Source organism: Psammomys obesus, unplaced genomic scaffold (genome assembly GCF_907164565.1).
Source record: "Psammomys obesus unplaced genomic scaffold, mPsaObe1.curated_primary_1811, whole genome shotgun sequence".
In the NCBI taxonomy this organism is placed as follows: Eukaryota; Metazoa; Chordata; class Mammalia; order Rodentia; family Muridae; genus Psammomys; species Psammomys obesus.
The window spans coordinates 4,297,405-4,315,990 of record NW_026585691.1 but is presented as its reverse complement, the minus strand read 5'-3'; the positions used below and the strand labels follow the sequence as shown (position 1 = coordinate 4,315,990).

Sequence of the window (18,586 nt, the reverse complement as noted above, 5' to 3'; positions counted from 1 at the left end):
ATGTGCCACCATGCCCAGCCCTTTTTTCCTTTTAAGAAAAGTACTAATAGTACTTGATGACAGTCTTAGCAAACCCCAGACCTGTGACTAGGTGTTCATTTCTTCTTTTCTTTAGTCCCTCAGCACTGTAGCCATTTCACCCTGTCTCTTTCTCCACCCCTGCAACCTAGCCTTGCACATGGCTCATCTTTTTGGAGTCTCCCTGAGTGGCTAGGAAGTGACTGAATAATTCATAACTCAGGGACCTTGGCCCTCCTTGGCTACTCCTGGCTATGTCCTTATAGGCATAGCTCCATTGCAGGTTGTTTTCTGTCCTTACGTGCTTCTCTAATGGATTTATAGTGCCTGTTGGCTCTGGGCAGGTCTTCTGTGCTGCTTGGAGTAGAGGTGGATGTGCAACTCGGAATGAGAGGTGTGTGGCTTGTGCCTGGGCTGGAAGGCCCAGGATAGAGCTTCATTGCTAGCTTTTAGGCCAGAGTCTGGGGATGTAGCTCAGGGGCAGAATGTGTGTATAACATTCTTGGTGTTAAAACTCTAGCACTAGAAACCAAATAAGTTAAGTAGACATATGCCAAGCCCAAGTTTGAGCTTTGAATTTTGATGAAACCTGGTATGCTCAAACAGTCTTTGAAAGTTAAACCATTGAATTTATGGAGGTCCTGGTAGGTTGCAAGGCACAGCTCTTGTGACTCTTGTAGTCCTGGGAATGACATAGGGTAACAGAGCTGAAGGGGTAATGGCTATCCTTTTCATCCAGGAAGCGGTGACCTGGATCCGCAGGTTCATCCACTCCCCCTTGTCCACCATTATTTGAGTTTTCGTATTTAATCTACCATCAGATTGAAGATCCAGCCCAGGCACAAGCCACACACCTCTCACACCTCCTTGTCCTTCCTGTTACCTCATGTGATTACAGATCATTGCTACTCAGGATGGTATCAGCTTGTCCATTCTGAAGGTAGGGACTGTGCTTTTCTTCTCTCTTTGCTTTGCTGTGTACAGGGCTGGTTCCTAGCATAGTAGATACTTGGTAAATACTCACTGACATGTAAATCAGTGGAAGACTTCAGGAAACACTGTTCCACTCAAGTCTTGGCTCTCTCAGGCTCTGTTACAGTGAGCTGTGGGCTGTTGTATTTACATGTAGTATGCTTGTTTCCTGTAGGTGGTGGTCATGGAAGCTTTGGTTGGTTGGATCAGTCATGCAGCATTCTTCTAGAGTATATGTAGATTTCTTAATTTTGTTTTAAACATGTCAGCAACTTTATAGGCTTCACAGTAAACGCTGATTGGACAATTAGGCTGAAAGGGAAAGAAGGACCATATCATTACATCATTGTTATTTCTCATAGTCTAGCGACTTCTGAATTCTTAGGCAATAGTTCTCACTGTAGACTATGGTAGATCTATAAAGTTTAACTAGTGTAATTGATTTTTATTTCTAACAGATCCATATTAATATTAGTTACCTTACAAACATAGGAAATAGTAAAATGGCTTTTGCTGTTGAAATCAAAGAGGTGAGTTGGTAATATATAGCTGCTGTTTGTTGAGTACAAGTTCTGTTCTTGGTTAAGTAGTTTACAAATAACATCTCATTAGATCCTCAGAACAGCTTCACACTGGAGACTGAGAAAGCTCAAATACTGCCTTCAAGAGTCTCCCTGTTAAATACATAGTAGTGTCTGAGCTAGAAGCCTCTGCCCCCCACACCATGCTGTGCTGACAAAGGGACGGGACATTTGAGGCAGACAGGGCACATGAATGATAGAGCTTCATCATTTAGCCCAAAGTATAATAGTGCTTTAGTGATTATTTGCTTAATTTGAGCTGTAGGTAGCTAAATATTCTGCATCAGTAATTATTTTTGTATTGTGATAAATTATAGGTAGCATACAACTTAAACACTTTCATTTAAAATGTGCAGTTTTCCACTTAAATTACATTAAAAAACTTAAAATTAAAAAACAAACAAATGTGTACAGTGTATAGCCAAAGTGAAATATGCATTTGTGGCAAGGAGGGTTGGGGTAGAGAGGAGACTATTACTTGTCATTTAAACAATAACACACCTTTACTCCCAGCACTCATGAGGCAGAGGCAGATAGATCTCTATGAGTTCAAGGTCAGCCAAGGCTACATAGTGAGACTCTGTCTCAAAAAAAGAAAAAAAAAAAAAAAACAATTCTTTTTCCCTAGCTATTAAAAAGTAGATATAGGGCCTGGAGAGATAGGACCCGGGTTCAATTCCCAGAACCCACATGGCAGCTCATAACTGTCTGTAGCTTCAGTTCCAGAGGATCGGAAACCCCCACATAGACATACATAAAGGCAAAACACCAATGCACATAAAATAAACAAATAAATAAATAAATCTTTTTTTAAGTGGTATAAAAAAAGCTTTAAGAATTCTAAGAAATCATCCCAAACCTTATTACCCTGAGAGATAACTCAACATTTTCTATTTTCTGGCTTTTTTGTCTAATATGTTTTATGTGATTTGTGTATATTTGCAAGGTTGGAAGGCAGCCTGTGCAGGACTTTGCCTCCCGCTCTGTGGAATTTAATTTTGAGAACAGTGGAGGTACTGCAAATGTTTGAGCATTGAATTGACCAGGTGCCTACAGAGAAGAGACGCCAGGAGGTTCAGAGTGAAAGTAGGAAGCCAGCTGGAGACTGGGCCAGCAGCTCCAGGAAAGCTAATCGAGCAGAATCTAATAAGCTAGTGCAGGAGAAGAGGTTAGGCTCTGAAAATAGTGAGTCATGGGATCTCCGGGACCCAAGGACTAGCTGTGAGGGAAACACCCTCTTAGCCGTGAGGTGTTTGCACAGGCTGCCTGGGTTTTATTGCCTTTACCACATGACCATACAGGAAAAGCAGAAGATTTGAGAGGGATGCAAAATCTTTTCCTTTACTTATGAGAATGAGAATTTGTGTTGACTATAGGAGATAACTAACAGCTGGTGTCTAGACAGTGTTCCCTGAAGGACATCTGACCTTGTCTGCCTTCTGGAACCCATCTTGTCCTTCTTCCCAATACATCTGTGCATCTTGCTATGCTTTCTTTGAGTCAGTTGAGTACACCCTGGACCTTCAGTAACAGAAAGCTACTGATCCTTTTTCCCCTCATGTGGCAGGCACTGCGGGCTTCCCTCTTCATCAGTCCCAGCCCTGTTGTCAGTTAACTCTACTCTGTCTTCTTGCCTTGGCTTTACTCATGTTCTTAGAGAAACTGTCCCTCAGCACTTGACCAGAAAAGATTACGTTCCTGGTGTTTTAGTTCAAAGCTCCCCATGTTTCTTTGTAACAATGATCAGAATTCTAGTCAATTGTATATGTCTGTTGTCTTTGCTGGCTGTTCATGAAAAGAAGGGACCCTGGTTTTCTTGTTCACTGCTCATAGTACCTAGTACAAGTATAGTATTTGGCATGTAGTAGATACTTAACCAATTTTTCGGAGTTGGAAGGATTTTTTAGTGGTGTGTGTGAAAACTTTAGATAGAATTTTACTAGGTAGCCCAGGTTGGCCTGAAATTCTTCTCTGCCTCGTGAGTGTTAGGATTTTGAACACAGGCGGCCTTAGACTCAGTGTCCCTTCTGTGTTTCTGTCCGCCCTCTTTCACAGTGCCGGAGGCCAAGCCTGGAGTGTTTGCCCACGTTGGCAAGCACTCTACCACGCATTGCTGAATGGGTGGATACTAAGTGCACGTAGCGCTCAAAGTGCTGAAGAATGGCCCTGGAGAGCCCAGGACTCGTTCAGAGCCTGATCTCTTCTCGAGTACTAACTTATTAGATTCTCCTCCATTAGCTTTCCTCAAGCTGTTGCCCTGGGCTTTGGCTCTCTTCCTGCCTTCATTCTTAATCTCCTCCAGCCTCTCTTCTATAAGGGCACCCATGTTCAGCTCACATAGTATTCATAGCACTGAAGAGTGGTCTTCGTACTTAACAGACAGGTGTTACTTGAATTATTTGGAAAATGAATCTTTTAGATTTTACAAGGCGGGAGAATCTTTAATGACAATGCCTTTAATTAACCCATGTAATAATGCATTGTATTTTCATATGATTTATTAGTGTTAAACAAATAGTAACATTGTGGTTAGCCTGTACTGAAAGAAAAAAATTTTAGAACAGTATGGTCTAGTAGAAGGGTAAGAAAAGTGGTCATTTCTATTTGTAATAAGCAAGTGTGCCTTGGAACTGTCTCTCTTCCTCTCAGCATTCACTGTCTCTGCCTGTCTTCCATTGAAGCGCCCTTTGGTGCCGATTATTATCACCTGAGGTCAGGTGGAAAGAGCAGCTCACTTTTCCCACAATCACTAATTCATTAAAGTTAACAATGAAGATGTTGACAGAGTTCATTTATACAGTGACATGATAGCAGAAGTCATTTGTTTTTGCCTCTGCATTTTTCAAACTCATTATGAATTCCTCTCTAAAGACCAAAAATGACAAAAGACAGGTAAGTGTGTTCAGCATTGGGACCTGTAAGTAAATGGAGTATGAGCTAAAGCCTTTTGTTTCCTCCCATAGGGAATTATGCTGGTCTATGACATCACCAATGAAAAATCCTTTGACAATATTAAAAACTGGATAAGAAACATTGAAGAGGTGTGTATGGAAGGAAGGCGGCAAAGACCTTCTACGTGGTGGGCAGTGTGTTGCTTTCTTCTGGAGGTGGCTGATCCACTGAGGAGCAGAATGGACAGGCCCACCCTGTCTACTGGGGGGGGGACCCCAGATCTTCAATGGTGCTGGGTGGACTGCCCTATATAGATAGTGGGCAGAGGAGCATTTTCATATTTAAACTTAGGTCAGAGCTTGGACACAACATAATTTGGGTCCCTTTTTTAAACCTGAGGAAACAGGCAAGGAAGAAGTGATCTGCCAGTGTCCATACAGTGACCTGCCAGTCAAGACAGAGCCACAAACAAGATGACTGACTCCCCACTCTCTACCAGCAGAAATAAATGTGTTTGTGCAACTCCTTTGCCTTTTTAAACATTTTATCTTCTTTAGATTTTTGAGATTTGGGTTAGTTTCAGGATAGTTGGTACTAAGTTTTCTTTAAAACCTCCACAGTATTTCAGGGGAAAAAACAAAAACAAAACTGACTAGGAAATAACTTAGCACATTTGAATGAATCCATAGTTTATATTTTTAAATACTTCAGAATCCAGATTACTTTCTCTACTGGGTGAGTCAGTACTTTAGCATTTTTCTCTCTTTGACTAGAATGATTGTTTGAAAGTTTGACTGTTAGATAACCATAGATATATTTATCTTATGAGTTATGAGAATGAGTGTGAGCCTTCGGGGAAATGTTTGCACAAGCTCTGCGAAGGCTCTAAACTGAGGTAACTCTCCCTTCTATCTTTACTTTTCTCTGAATTGGGCCTTGTGTTGAATGAAAGATTGTCTTGTCGCTGAACACACTGCCGAGCTTCTGACAGGTTAGGATTTTTCCATTGAACTGCTGTGATCTTTCTCAGGCTGTTCTTACAATGCACTGTTTTCTCCCTGCAGCATGCCTCTTCAGATGTTGAAAGAATGATCCTGGGTAACAAATGTGATATGAATGACAAAAGACAAGTGTCAAAAGAAAGAGGGGAGAAGGTAAATTTGACCAGATGGATAATGGATGGAATGTACTCCATTCAACATTCATTTTCTGAGTATTGATTTATGTTTTTCAAATATCTGTTTTAATCCTTTAAGAACTGGCTATCAAACAGCAGTGAGATGTAGTCTATACTTGAACTGTAGGAATTAGTATTCAAATCAAGCCCATTTATCCCATCCGGTCATGACTCACCCCTAAAGAATCTGCTGGGAGATACAGATTGTCCTTTCTTAAGCTCCCTGCAGCTTTGAGTTTCTTTCTTTTAGATCTGTGTGAAAAGCTCAGCTTTGAAGTTAAAATAATTCAGTTTCGGAAAAAATATGCGAGAGTAGGTGAAATTTCAACCATAATCACTTTCCAATTCATTGTTTTTCTTGGATTTCAGTGTGGGTTAGCTGCAACTCATGAGGAGTAACATTTACAGGTGCCAGCAATGTCCTAAGTGTATAGAGCAAACAGTTATTTTTTTATGTATATTTGCTTCTGTGATATTTTTCTCAGTTCTTGAGAAGGTTTTCCTTTTTAAGTCTGAAACCTTTCTCCAGTGATAGGTGCAAAACGTGTTTTGTTTTTCAGTCTGACTATCAGTTTGCCCTTGAAAACCTTCACTTAATTTGAGTCGTGGTATGTGGACTAGGATTTTGAGAATAGATGGAAATGTAAAGGGAGTTCAGACTTGTTCCATTTCACAGAGCAGTTATTTAGAAGGGAAAGTTAGGACAGTCACATTGGAGAGACGAGATAAAGGGGTAAATGAATGGGGTAAGGGTGAGAGAACAGCTCATGTTCCTTCTTGTGTGTATTTTAGAGACCCACAAGTACAATGGAACACGTTTCTAACATGATGGAAGTCTACTAAATGCCTTGTCTGCCCAAGCCACTTCCACTAAATTTGATTTTCTCTTTTGTCTTTCAGTTGGCAATTGACTATGGTATTAAATTTCTGGAGACAAGTGCAAAATCCAGTACAAATGTAGAAGAGGTAAGAAACGTGTGCTGACTTGAAAGCCTTCTGTGTACTTTTTTTTATTTGTTTATTATATTATTTTTAATGTGAATGTTATACTTACATAATTGACACATCTTTTTTTAGAGACATCATTGTTATTATTTTTTAATTTAACTTTTATTAATTACACTTTATTCATTTTGTATCCCCCCATAAGCCCCTCCCTCCTCCCCTCCCGGTCCCACCCTCCCCCCTCCTTTTTGCATCCTGTGTACTTTTATGCCATGGGCTTTTACATGGGCTCTGCTTGCTGGATTTCTAGCATGCAGCCTCCACATGTGTTATGTTAAGATTGCTCAGTTAAGATTCCTGGAACAGAAGAGATACAAGTTCATTTTCAGTTCAGTGCAGCCCTTTGTTGGAAGTCGCAGACTGTCTGCTCAGTGAGCTATCACCCTTTCTAGCCTGTAGCAGACAAGCTGAATCCCTTGAATTAAACTTCTGTGTCTTGAATGGATTCCCTTTGTTTGCAAATTTGAAGTAGATTATGCACGACACTGCAATACTATGGCATTTAGTATCAATGAGAAAGTGTTTTCCATAGGATAGTATTAGTAAATTTCCATTGCATCAGTTGTTAAAGCCAAAGTATCGAGGCCGCTGGTGAGATGGCTGAGGAGTAGAGGAGCTTGCCAGGGGACCTGAGTGTGAGCTCTAGGGTTTATGTCCTCTGACTGCTGTGTTTGCACTGTTGCAAAGATATCCATACACACAAACACAATAAGGAAATAAAATGTAATAAATTTTTTAGAAAAAGTCATTTAAAGTTTTTAAAGAGTAAATTAATATTATACTTTTATGATCAATTTTTTAAAAATTAACAGAGAAAATATCACCAGTATTTCTACCTTTTGTGAAGAAAACCTGTTCCAGAAAACTCTGGGTGATCCCTTTTTTTTTTTTTTAACTCTTGTGTAGTAATAGGAGGTAGGTAATCCTGACGGTTTCCTAACCAAGCTTCAGTGTCTTAGATCCTTTTTTTTCTCTTTACCAAGACTAAATGATAATAGTCACTGGATACTAGTCAGAGATTTTTCTTTCTTTAAAATAACCAGCACTCATTCTTCAAGTTGGCTACTGAGTGTTAAGAAACAGGGAATTGCCGCTGATATATTTTCATAAGCATAGATAAAAAGAAAACAATGACAAAAAGAAAGTTTTCTTCTGCTCTGAAAGAATTCCTTCCATCCAAAGAGGGGAGTTTCCTATGCCAGCTCATGTAGTGCCCCCTCAATCACGGCCACAGAATGAATTTTGTAACTGTGGAAACAAAGTAAAACTGACAACAGATTTTTGAAAAGAATCAGTGGGAGAATTGGGTAGGATTTAGCTGAGTTTCAGGAACCAGCAGTTTTGAAGTATTAAAGCATGGAAGATTCTGCATAGTTAGGTATGTTCTCAGAAGAGGTCAGAAAAAAAAAGTGTAGATTTCTGTGAAGATAGACAGCAGAGCTATAGTTTAATACATACTTGTTCACTCACTTCTTAAAGTTTAGCTTTGTGTTGGATAGTTTTATGTCATCTTGACACAGCTAAAGTCCCCCGAGGAGAACTCAGTTAATGCTTTCGTAAGATCAGGTTGTAGACAAGCCTGTAAGGCATTTTGTCAATTAATGATTGATGAAGAAGGGCTTAGCCCATGGTGGATAGTGCCACCCCTGGGGGCTGGTGTCCTGGGTTCTGTAAGAGAGCAGTCTGAGCAAGCCAGGAGCAACAAGCCAGTAAGGAGCACCCTCCGTGGCCTCTGCATCAGCTACTGACTTCCCTTTGATGATCAACTGCGATGTAGAAGCCTAAGCTGAGTAAACCCTTTCCTCCCCAAGTTGCTTTGGTTATGGTATTTCATCATAGCAATAGGAACCCTAATTAAGACAAATGTTATCTGAGCCAGAGGTTGGACCCTTTTTCTAGGGGAATAGGGTGGTTTAGACAGAGCCCCTGTCCTGTTTTTGGTGTATTGAGGAAGCTACCCAAAATTCAGTGTGTGCCATATTAGGAACTTGTGGCAGATATTACGTGCATAAAATAGTTGATGAATGAATGACAATGTGACAACCCTGGAAAATATGATGTAACTGAAAAAGCCAATAGCATGTACATGCTAAGATTTTTTCTATATGCTATTTTTTCAATTAAAAACCCTGAAGTGGTATATAAATAATAAAAATTTTACATTTATATTTTTAAATACAATTCTTTAACAATTTTTTTTTTGTTTTACCTTTAGGCATTTTTTACACTTGCACGGGATATAATGACAAAAATGAACAGAAAAATGGTTTGTATCATTTACAGTTTTATTTCCACGATACAGCCTTCTAGTTTGGCGCTCAACAGAATAGAGAGCTCACATTAAACGCATTAAAGTCATTCTTATACCTTCATGTGATTGCACCACGGTTCTCATCTCTCTGGCTTTCTGTCTCAGCTCTTTTCTCTGGCTCTTCAAGTGGTAGTTGTTATGATGTATTTAAAAATGCCACACATACAACAGATCTGATGTGAAAGAGGCTTATTTGGGGGAAGGGGAGGTGAAGGGAGTTAGGCCATGTGGGCCATGTGGGTAAAGAGAAAAAGAGACAGACAGAGGCAGAGGCAGAGAGAGAGGAAGGGGGAGGGGCGCCCCGACAGAGAAAGGTGAGGCTGAAGCAGTGAGGGCATGAGAGAGCGACGAGGTGGCAGGTTGGTACTTTCATATCTGGTGTGCAGTTTCTGCCAGGTGCGCCTGCCACACACCTGGTAGGCAGCACATGATGACCTCATAGGTTACTAGGCAACCCAGAAGCAGGCTGGCTGTAAGCTAACAAGTAGCTAATTGAATTTTTATCAGAATAGTGAAAATAATAATGGCAAAATTGCTTTTTTCATAAAATTATTTAGCTCAGTTTTCATATAATTCATCTTTGTATTTCTGTAATGATGACCTTGGAGTTGCTCAAATTGGCCTCAATTGAAACTATCAGTGATGAATCTTTAGGACACCCCAAAGTTCATTTTAATGTGGGACCTGATGAAATTATCTCCCTTCTATTATCAACTCTTCCCGCCTCTTAGTGGGTTGTCTGCTGTCTTAGCGCTGTCTCTATCACTCTCCTTGACACCCTACGGGCTGTGGTTGAAATTGTTTTGAACTAGATTAGGGCATCCTCCATAACACACAATTAAAACAAAAGTGCTAGATAATCCACCACTTGTAAAGAAGACAATGCTGTGACTTAACTATTCCTCTTCTTTCTAGTGAGCTCAGGTGGGAGTGTTCTAGCGTGCACTCCCAACATGTGCTTTTACTTTGTAGATTAATTGGGGTCAAACCATGAAATTTTGGTTTCTTTAGAAACTTCATATTTTGTTTTTCAGAATGACGGCAATTCTTCAGGAACAGGCGGGCCAGTGAAAATAACAGAAAACCGGTCCAAGAAGACCAGTTTCTTCCGCTGTTCGCTGCTTTGATGAACTCTTCATTTCTGAGAGACAGCAGTACACCTCGAGGGCGCTTCCCTGCTTCTCTGAAAGCGCAGGTTACACAGCCTCAGAGTCACCTGCCTGGCTGCTGCGGAGAGCACCACGGAACTCTAGACCTCTCAACACAGAATGCCAAGTGGATTCCAGCCTCACGGCCTAGCAAAAGAACGGGCTCCTTTCTTCAGACATGGAAGCAATGATGTGGAGACACACACAGGACCTAACTGGTTTTTCCTTGTTTTACTGCCTGTCCTGGAAGCTGCTATCTTTCTTTGCACATGAGTGTCAGCCTTTCCCTGGTACAGCATAATCTTAGACTCCTAATAGAGCACTTTAGTGGCATGAAGTTCTAGACTTACATATTTGAAGATGTTTAAAGAGAGCAGAGCATTAAACAGAGGTTGATCTACTAAAATTAAAGGATGGTTGGCCTGCATCATACGGCCAAAGTTCTTCTTTTGGTAGCATTCATTTGGTAGTGTTCTTAAAAATCATTAAATTTTCATAACATTTCAGATTCATAAAAATGGCTATCTATTCACCAGAGGCCATGTCATCTTCATCTTTTCAGGTGGTTATCAGCCTTGCTCATCCCTGAGTTCTGTATCCCTTTCAAAGTCAACTGCCACTGCCTCCTGTCTAGAAACAGGATGTAGGAAGCACTCCAGTCTCACTGTCTCTGAGGGTTATATTTGCTGTCCCTTCTGCTTGACTTCCTGTCATTACTCATTTGTCTAAAACCAGTAATATATGCAAGCTCTGCTGTGTCTGTCTGTGAACTTCATAACCTGAGATTTCACATAGGGAGAGAAATAGTCACTAGGGGTTAATTTCCACATCCAGCTGTGGTCTTGTCACATCAGAATATGTAATATATTCTTTCTGAGTTTCACCCATTTATTCTTATTACCTAATTCTTAACCACAATCCCTGTCTGTGAGAGGTAACAAGGATTAGATTTAGATTTTAGTTTGCAGAAAACATACCTATACAGAGAGAGAGAGTAAACATGTTGGTATAGTTTTAAAGGATAGCTATTGGTCATGCTGAAATTAACAACTTTTTGTTCTGTGTGGGGTTAAAAAAAATAAAGGTAATTAGACTAGTACATCCTCCAGAAATCTTGTCTTTTCATTAGAGAACATGTGATCCAGGTTTCGGCTTTCAAATAGCCATTGCTGAGTATATATGACCGAGCCCTATGCATGTAGGTTGGTCGTTAGAGAAGTGATATGGCCATCCGGCCCAAAGCCAACCCAAGGCTTCACTGCCTCTCTCACTGAATGCTAGAGTTCAGAAGTTTCTTCTGTGGGTGAAACCACCACACTCTGTATGTGTGTGTGTGTGTGTGTGTTGGGGGGGGGGGTATTTTAGTGTTAACCTTTGTGCCAAATACAGATGATCATGTCACTGCTGTTGTTGTAGCCTTCCATGTCTAAACACAGAGGGCATAAAAACAGGTGACAGCAGCAGTCACCACCCACCCCTTGAGCTGTCCCTAAAGAATTGGAGATGGAAGTGGACATGGATAGCTGGTTACACAGACAACTACGCTTCAGATTCAGATCTGTGGCTTCAGTGCTTGGGCCAGTCAGGGTTTCCCATCTGTTGGAACACTCAGAAGCATTCCAGTGGCTGTACGCATACCAGAGTTGTTTTTGGTGGATACCCTGACTTTACTATTGACAAACTTGAGCCTTTCCTTCTTTTTCCCTAGTTACCTGTTGGCTTAAAGTCACATATTACTGTCCCAGTGTAAGCAGTTCTCTCCTTGAGAACTGATTATAAGTCTAACATCTTCAAATTAAATACATTTTGAAAAGAACCTGTATTTTCTTAGAAATGTAAAAACTTTTTTCTGGAAAAAAAAAGTTCAGGCAGTTACAATGTAAAAAACTGCTTTGCAAACAGCATGAGCTGTGACACCATGTGCGAATGTAATTCTCTTCACAGTTACCATGACTGAACGCTTTGTTTCTATCTCAGGGGTTGTCCGCAAACCAAAACTGACATGTTCTGTGGTCAGTTTTTGTTTTTTAAACAGAATGCTTTGCTTTTGATTTCTTCACTCCTCTGTGTCTTTTATGGGTTAATAACTAGTCTCCATGAACTTCTCGTTGAAAGAGCCCGTAAATGTTAGGTGAGTCTAAAAGTACTCTTTGAAGTAGCAGCAAACTGGGAGTATATCCTCTGTTATATAGAAACAAATTGTCCTTGCTATTTTCTTACATTTAGCTTCTCTAAATTGTATATAATTTGAGCTCAGGCCATAGGAAATTCACTTTCTGCATGGTAAAAACAATCCAACAAATATTCTACTTTGCTTAGTAATGTACATATGGTGCATTATTTTTTCTATTTGTAGATGAATTTAGCAACAGATAATTGTCTGTTCCCTGCTGAGACTAAAGAAATCTAGGTGTGTGTGTGTGAGAGAGAGAGAGAGAGACGGAGAGAGAGAGAGATAGAACATTTCTGTGGTCTTACAGATAGGGTACATAGAGATTTTTGCAGCAGTATTAGTGGGTCGGTGGCTGCACTTTATTATTATTGTGCTAATTTTTGACAACGACTGGACTCGAAATTTTCCGATAGAGCCTGGGGTCTCAGACAGTGAAATGTGCTGTAACAGTAGCATGTGAAGCAGCTGGTTGTAAAATATTTCACTGGGAACTTATTCAGACAGATGATGATGAGGCGATCTGCCTGTGCATCAGTTGGTACCACGGGGCCTCTTTCTGTTCACGAGGACATTTTATGTAGTCTTTGTTATAAATTTCCTGATGACTATAGTCTTTACTTTGAAGAACTTTTTTTTAATTATACCTCATTTAGCTAACTAAAATTCTAATAACTGGTAGAAAAACAGTGAGTATCCAACCAAGTTTAGACTGCATGTTTTGTTTTGTCTTGTTTTGAACTGAAGGAAAAGAGAAGTATGATACCTTTGTTTTGAATAAAGCATGTACATCCATACCCAGTAGCATACAAAAAAAAAAAAAAATGACTGCCCTGTCCATTAATGAATTTACTTGTGCAATATACATGGATTGTTCTGTGGTTTACAAGTAAGAAATTGTAACTGCGTTTTTCAGGCTCCAAATTAGGGCTTATGAAGTGTCTTCCTATGAGCAGTAAAAGAACAAATTAAGCAGACTTTCTTTTCAAACTTGTGACTTAGATTCTGTTATAAATATAGTTCTTAATCTCTAAAAATGAGATTCTAAGCCTAGAATTTTAAAACCACATTTCATTATGTTGGTTTACTGATCTCAAAATTTCTACAACTTGATTTTTTTTTTTACTTGAAAATAAAAAAACTAAACAAAACAAAGAGACCTTTCTTTATCTTTCTCATCACATCCAAAGACAGAGAGGACTGTGTGAAAATGAGATCCCTTGATTCAGAAGAACATAGCAGGCCAGTATATACTAATAAAATTTATGGATGTCATGTTCATTAGGAGAAAAACTAAACCACTGAGTACAGAAATGAAAATCAGCAAGCACTTGTTTTAAGGATTTTCTAAATTTTTCTTTGTATCCTGAAATATGTGCCATATGCCAAGAACTTACAGAACTTCGTTTTTCATCTTTGTACTTTTTTTTAAAGTAAATTTATGGTCATTCATTGCTCTGGCCTTACAGATGGGTTTGTCTTGACTGTTTACAGCTGATGCTGTAGTTTCTCTAATGCAAAATGCCGTGAACTGTTTTAAGTAAAGTCATGCCCGCCTGTTGTGTGAACTGTGGAGTTTCTTCATAGACTTTTTCTTGTGTGCTTAAACATATTTTATTTTGCTTCAGTGGCTTACTGTGGAAAGCTCCCATGGGTAGTATGATCCTGCCATCTGGCTGGTCTGTTGAAGCCGGTTCATTAACTGTACTGATACTCATGCTATGTTTTTTAAAAATGGATTTTATTCCAGGTGAACCTTTTTTTTTTTTTACAATAATGTTCATCTAAAATAAAAACTACATGATGAAATGTTCACGACTCTTAAGTGGATTGTACATTTTAGAATATATATGAATTTTAAACCATTTTAATTGGTCTATGTTCATTTTACATGATAGTGAGTCTCAAAAGAACATTTTAAGGTAAGCATATAAGGTACTTCAAGCATATTACCTCCCTGTACTGTACTCTTCTGTCTTCCCATCTTTTCCCTCCCTCTTCCATTAGTCCTCTTTATTCCCTTAGAGAGTTGTCATTTATATAAACTCTAGGATCCCTAAATTAGGGGAAACATCTGATATTTACCCAAGACTGACTTAATTCTCTTCATATGAGTATCTTTATATTCATTTTCTTGCAAATAATGTTCTCTGTGGCTGAAAATATTTGTGTATATATGCCACATTTTTTTCTATCCATTCCTTTGTCGTTGGGCACCTAGGTTAGTTAAATGACTCAGCTACTGCGAAGAGTACAGCAGTACACATTGATATGTCTCTGTGATAAACACCGACTGTCTTCGTGATACATTGACTTAGAGTCCTTCAGGTAGCTGGTCATAAAGAATCACCGCATTAACTTCCATAGTTGACATTTCCTCAACAGTGTGCAAGAGTTCCCTTTTGTCCACGCCTTCCCGACAGATTTTAGACAGAATTTAGACAGGTTAAGGAACAAATGAAAAATAAACAAATGAAGGTGGTAACTATGGGGTTGGCAAGATGGTTCAGTCAGTAAGGGCACTTGCCATTAAGCTTGATGACCTGAGTTAGATCCTGGAGCCACATGACAGAAGGAGAGAACTGATTCCCACAAGTTATCTTTCGATTTCCACACAGACATACACACAAATAAATGTATAAAAATGAAACAACCTAAAAAGACTATGGGCCAATCTTTTGTGTTGCTGTACTTCTTTCTGAGACAGGCCTTACAATTTAGAACAGCCTGGCCTGAAAGCGAGATCCTACTCCCCCGAATGGCTCTGGGGCCAGTGATATGGCTGAGCAGATAAAGGCACTTCTGTCGCTCCTGATAATCTGAACTTGATTCTGGGCCCGAGATGGCGGAAGGAGAGAACTGATCCTGGAGAGTTGTCCTCTGGTTTCCACGTGGCAAGTGTGTGCATGCATGAACACACACTACATAAAAGATAAATAACAATTAAAATTATTTTAAAGTTTTGCTTTCATTTCCCACTCTTCAGACAAGATCTTACTTCTTGTCCCCCTCTCCCAAGTACTGTGATTCCAGGTGTGTGCCACCACACCAGGCTTTACCATGCTTCTAAAACGTTTGAAGTAGCTTTAATGGAGATGTACAGGTGCTGGTTATAATAGTAATGAAATCATTAAAGCACAGGGGGAAGAATCTTATTTTGAAGCTAAAGAAGAAATTATAACGACACAAACATGGACACAGAAGAACAATTGCTGTAACTAAATATTAATCTAGCCCTATCACCCTAGGACTCAAGTAAAGCCTGAACATACTAAATTACCTTTTGATCTGAACACATTTGTCGAATGGAAGTACGGTAAATGGAAGGTTTATCGCAGGGCATGGTGGCTCATGCCTGTAATCCCAGCACTAGGAAAACTCAAGCAGGAGAGCTGGATTACACAGCAAGTTCAAGACCAACCTGGAATATAGAACGAGGCTTTGTCTCAAAAAAACTTTAATAAAATATGCAGAAAGTTATTTATATTCAAGACACAAATATATTATGCTTCTGTGGAGAAATCTCTGCTTGGAGCTGAAGTAGCCGAACTGCACTGATAATTTTGATTCCAGGTCAATATAAAACATTCTTACCTAACGGTGAACCATTCTGCACTATTGTCTGTACATTAGTTTTGACAGGATAAGACAGTTTAAAAATGAAGTATTCCAGCTGGGTACGGTGGTGCATGCCTGTTATCCCAGCACTCAGGGAGGCAGAGGCAGGTGGATCTCTGTGAGTTCAAGGCCAGCCTGGTCTACAAAGAAGTGTCCAAGGCAGCCAAAGCTACACAGAGAAACCCTGGCTTGAAAAACAAAAGTATTCCAGACGAGCTCTTAAGAGTACTTGCTGTTCTTCCAGAGAGGACTTATGTTTGGGTCCTCAAACCCACATCAGGTGGCTCACAACTGTCTGTATTTCAGTTCATGAGATCAGATGTCTCTGGTCTCTGTGGGCACCTGCCCTTACATGCAGATACCCACATGCAGACGTACACACCTACACATAATTAACAACAATAAAAATAAGGCCAAGTATAGTACCACATGACTTCAATCTCAGCATTAAAGAGGCAGAGGCAGGTAGATCTTTATGAGTTCAAAGCCATCCTGGTCTACATAGTGAGTTCCAGACCACCAGCACTACCATGAGACCCTGTTTCAAACTAATAATAATAGTAATAATAAATCTTTTTAAAAGAGAAAAGTATTTAGTAGAATAAATGGGCTGTAAATGTGAAGGTTAAAGGTGGCAAAGATGACGTTCCCATAAGAAATAGTTAATTTATTTAAAGACCTTATTTTCAGAAGGCATAAGCAAAATGCCTTCACTGGTTCCCAGCTTTTTCTACCAACCTGTCTTTATTGAGGCTTTCTGAGAATTATTTATGATAGCTGCACTAGTCATTTTTCTCATTGCTGTGACAAAATGCCCAACCTGAAATAGTTTCAGAGAGCAGTGGTTTATTTTGGCTTACAGCTGTTGAGGGGCTTACATTTCATTAGGGTGGGGAAGGCACAGCAGGAGCAGCTACCACAATGCATCCACAATCATGAAGCGAACGATGAACACAGATTGAACTGGGTTACAAGACCTCAAGGCCCATCCCGAGTGAACTGCCTTCTCCATCAATGCTCTACCTCCTGAAAACAACTTTCCTCAACATTGCTGCCAATTGGGGATCAAGTTTTCAAACACATCTGCCTAAAGGGGACAGGTCACATTCAGACTACGGCAGTAGATATTAAAGAATGTATAGGTGTGCCAGGTTTAGTCTTCAAGATAACTCATGAGGAATTGTCACTGAACATGAATAAAGATGTATCTTAGCTATGAATGACCAGGGAGCTTTATAACCTTTATTTCAAGCCTCTCAGAAATCGTTAAATTAATAGATTTCAGATGCTTCTATGTTTCATTTCTAAAATTATTCTATTCCTTGAAAAAGTAGTGAGTTTCTTCTAGACCCTGGGAAGTAACAAAGTCTTTTCCCTCCAAAAGCTTACATTTAAATAGGAAGACAGATGCGCCAGTGAAATGGACTTGTGACTAAGCATATAGCGAGGTGATGTTAATGTTGTTATAGGGATAGCCTCATTTCAAAGGGTTTAAACAATTGTTTATTCTGGAGCCAAATCTGAGTGATCTTGGCCTGGGAACACAGATTTGGGTTGCCCCAAATACTGTGTGTTAACATGGAAAATGGGTACGTGAAGTTTTTACAGTTACAAAACAAAGTAATAAATCAAGGCCCTTTTCAGATACATTAGTGGAAACGTCAGGTAAGTGGGTCGCTGAGAAACAGGGACATCTCTGCTGCAGGCCTCAGTTGTTGCCAGCTGATGACATTCTTAGCTTTTGGGTTGGTGAGTAGTCACGTGAGAGTCGCAAGGACATTAAGGCAGGTGCAGAGATGGCCGATACATAGCCATTAAAGCAGCTGGATAACCTGAGATAAGTTGGCTCTGTAGCCACAACATTACAACTTTCCATAATCGTGAAGTTGTAATTAATCAATATCAACCTTGTAGAATCTTTAACATAGCTGTGGTTGTTTTTCCTGAAATTGAATTCATACATGCTGAAAGAATGCCTTAAAAAAAACTTTAGTTTTCAAACGGGTTCCTGGCCGGGAAACCAGATTGTCAGAACAATTCATCAGTATTTCATCCCTTTTCCATCGGGAAAGATTCTATCGCCTGGATCATACCCCCCAGTCTAGATTTTTACATCTGGTGGAGCACGACATTCCTGCAACTATGTGCATGGAAAAATGTACTTCAAAAATACTTATTTTAAAAGGACTCTTGCCCCTGTCCGGTTTACCTCAGTTGACTGTTAGCACAAAAGTGGGCTAGTGACCTCCCCTAGGCCATGTCACAGCCGGCCGGCACAAGTGACAATGTGTGAGAGGGCACTGAACACATCTTGAAGTCTCCGGTGTGGCACGCTCTGAACAAGGATCTGCAACGCTTCCGGGTCTGAGGCTGGGTGCAGCTCATCGGAACCTCTGAGGTTTAGGCGCTGGACGCTCCACACCCAAATTCCCGCCCAGCGCGGTCCGCAACTTTCATTGCTCCAGGAAACCATGCCCAGCCCGCTCCGACAGCACGCGAAGCCCCTCGCGGCCCCGACCCCGGAGCGCCGAACGCTCGCAGAGCCCCTGGAGGCCCCCGCCCCAGTTCTGGCTGCACGCGGCGCCCCTCGAGGAACCGCCGGTCTGACCGCCTACGGAGCTTCTCGAAGTCCCCGCACAGGTTCTGTCAGCACTCGATCCCCTCAGGAAACCGCCGCCCGATCCCCGCAACGCC

The 18,586-nt window shown here is 40.4% G+C and overlaps 1 protein-coding gene across 1 annotated transcript in view; it reads left to right on the top strand.

The window, feature by feature from the left end:
• The window catches only part of Rab8b (RAB8B, member RAS oncogene family), a 70,936-nt gene extending 56,853 nt beyond the window's left edge, over positions 1-14,083 (top strand). Inside the window, exons 4-8 of the mRNA XM_055598790.1 lie at positions 4,535-4,612; positions 5,528-5,617; positions 6,541-6,606; positions 8,861-8,911; positions 9,991-14,083. Coding sequence (XP_055454765.1) covers positions 4,535-4,612; positions 5,528-5,617; positions 6,541-6,606; positions 8,861-8,911; positions 9,991-10,083 — 378 coding nt within the window. The 3' untranslated portion in view covers positions 10,084-14,083. The remainder of the gene's footprint in view (positions 1-4,534; positions 4,613-5,527; positions 5,618-6,540; positions 6,607-8,860; positions 8,912-9,990) is intronic.
• Positions 14,084-18,586: the final 4,503 nt, after the last annotated feature.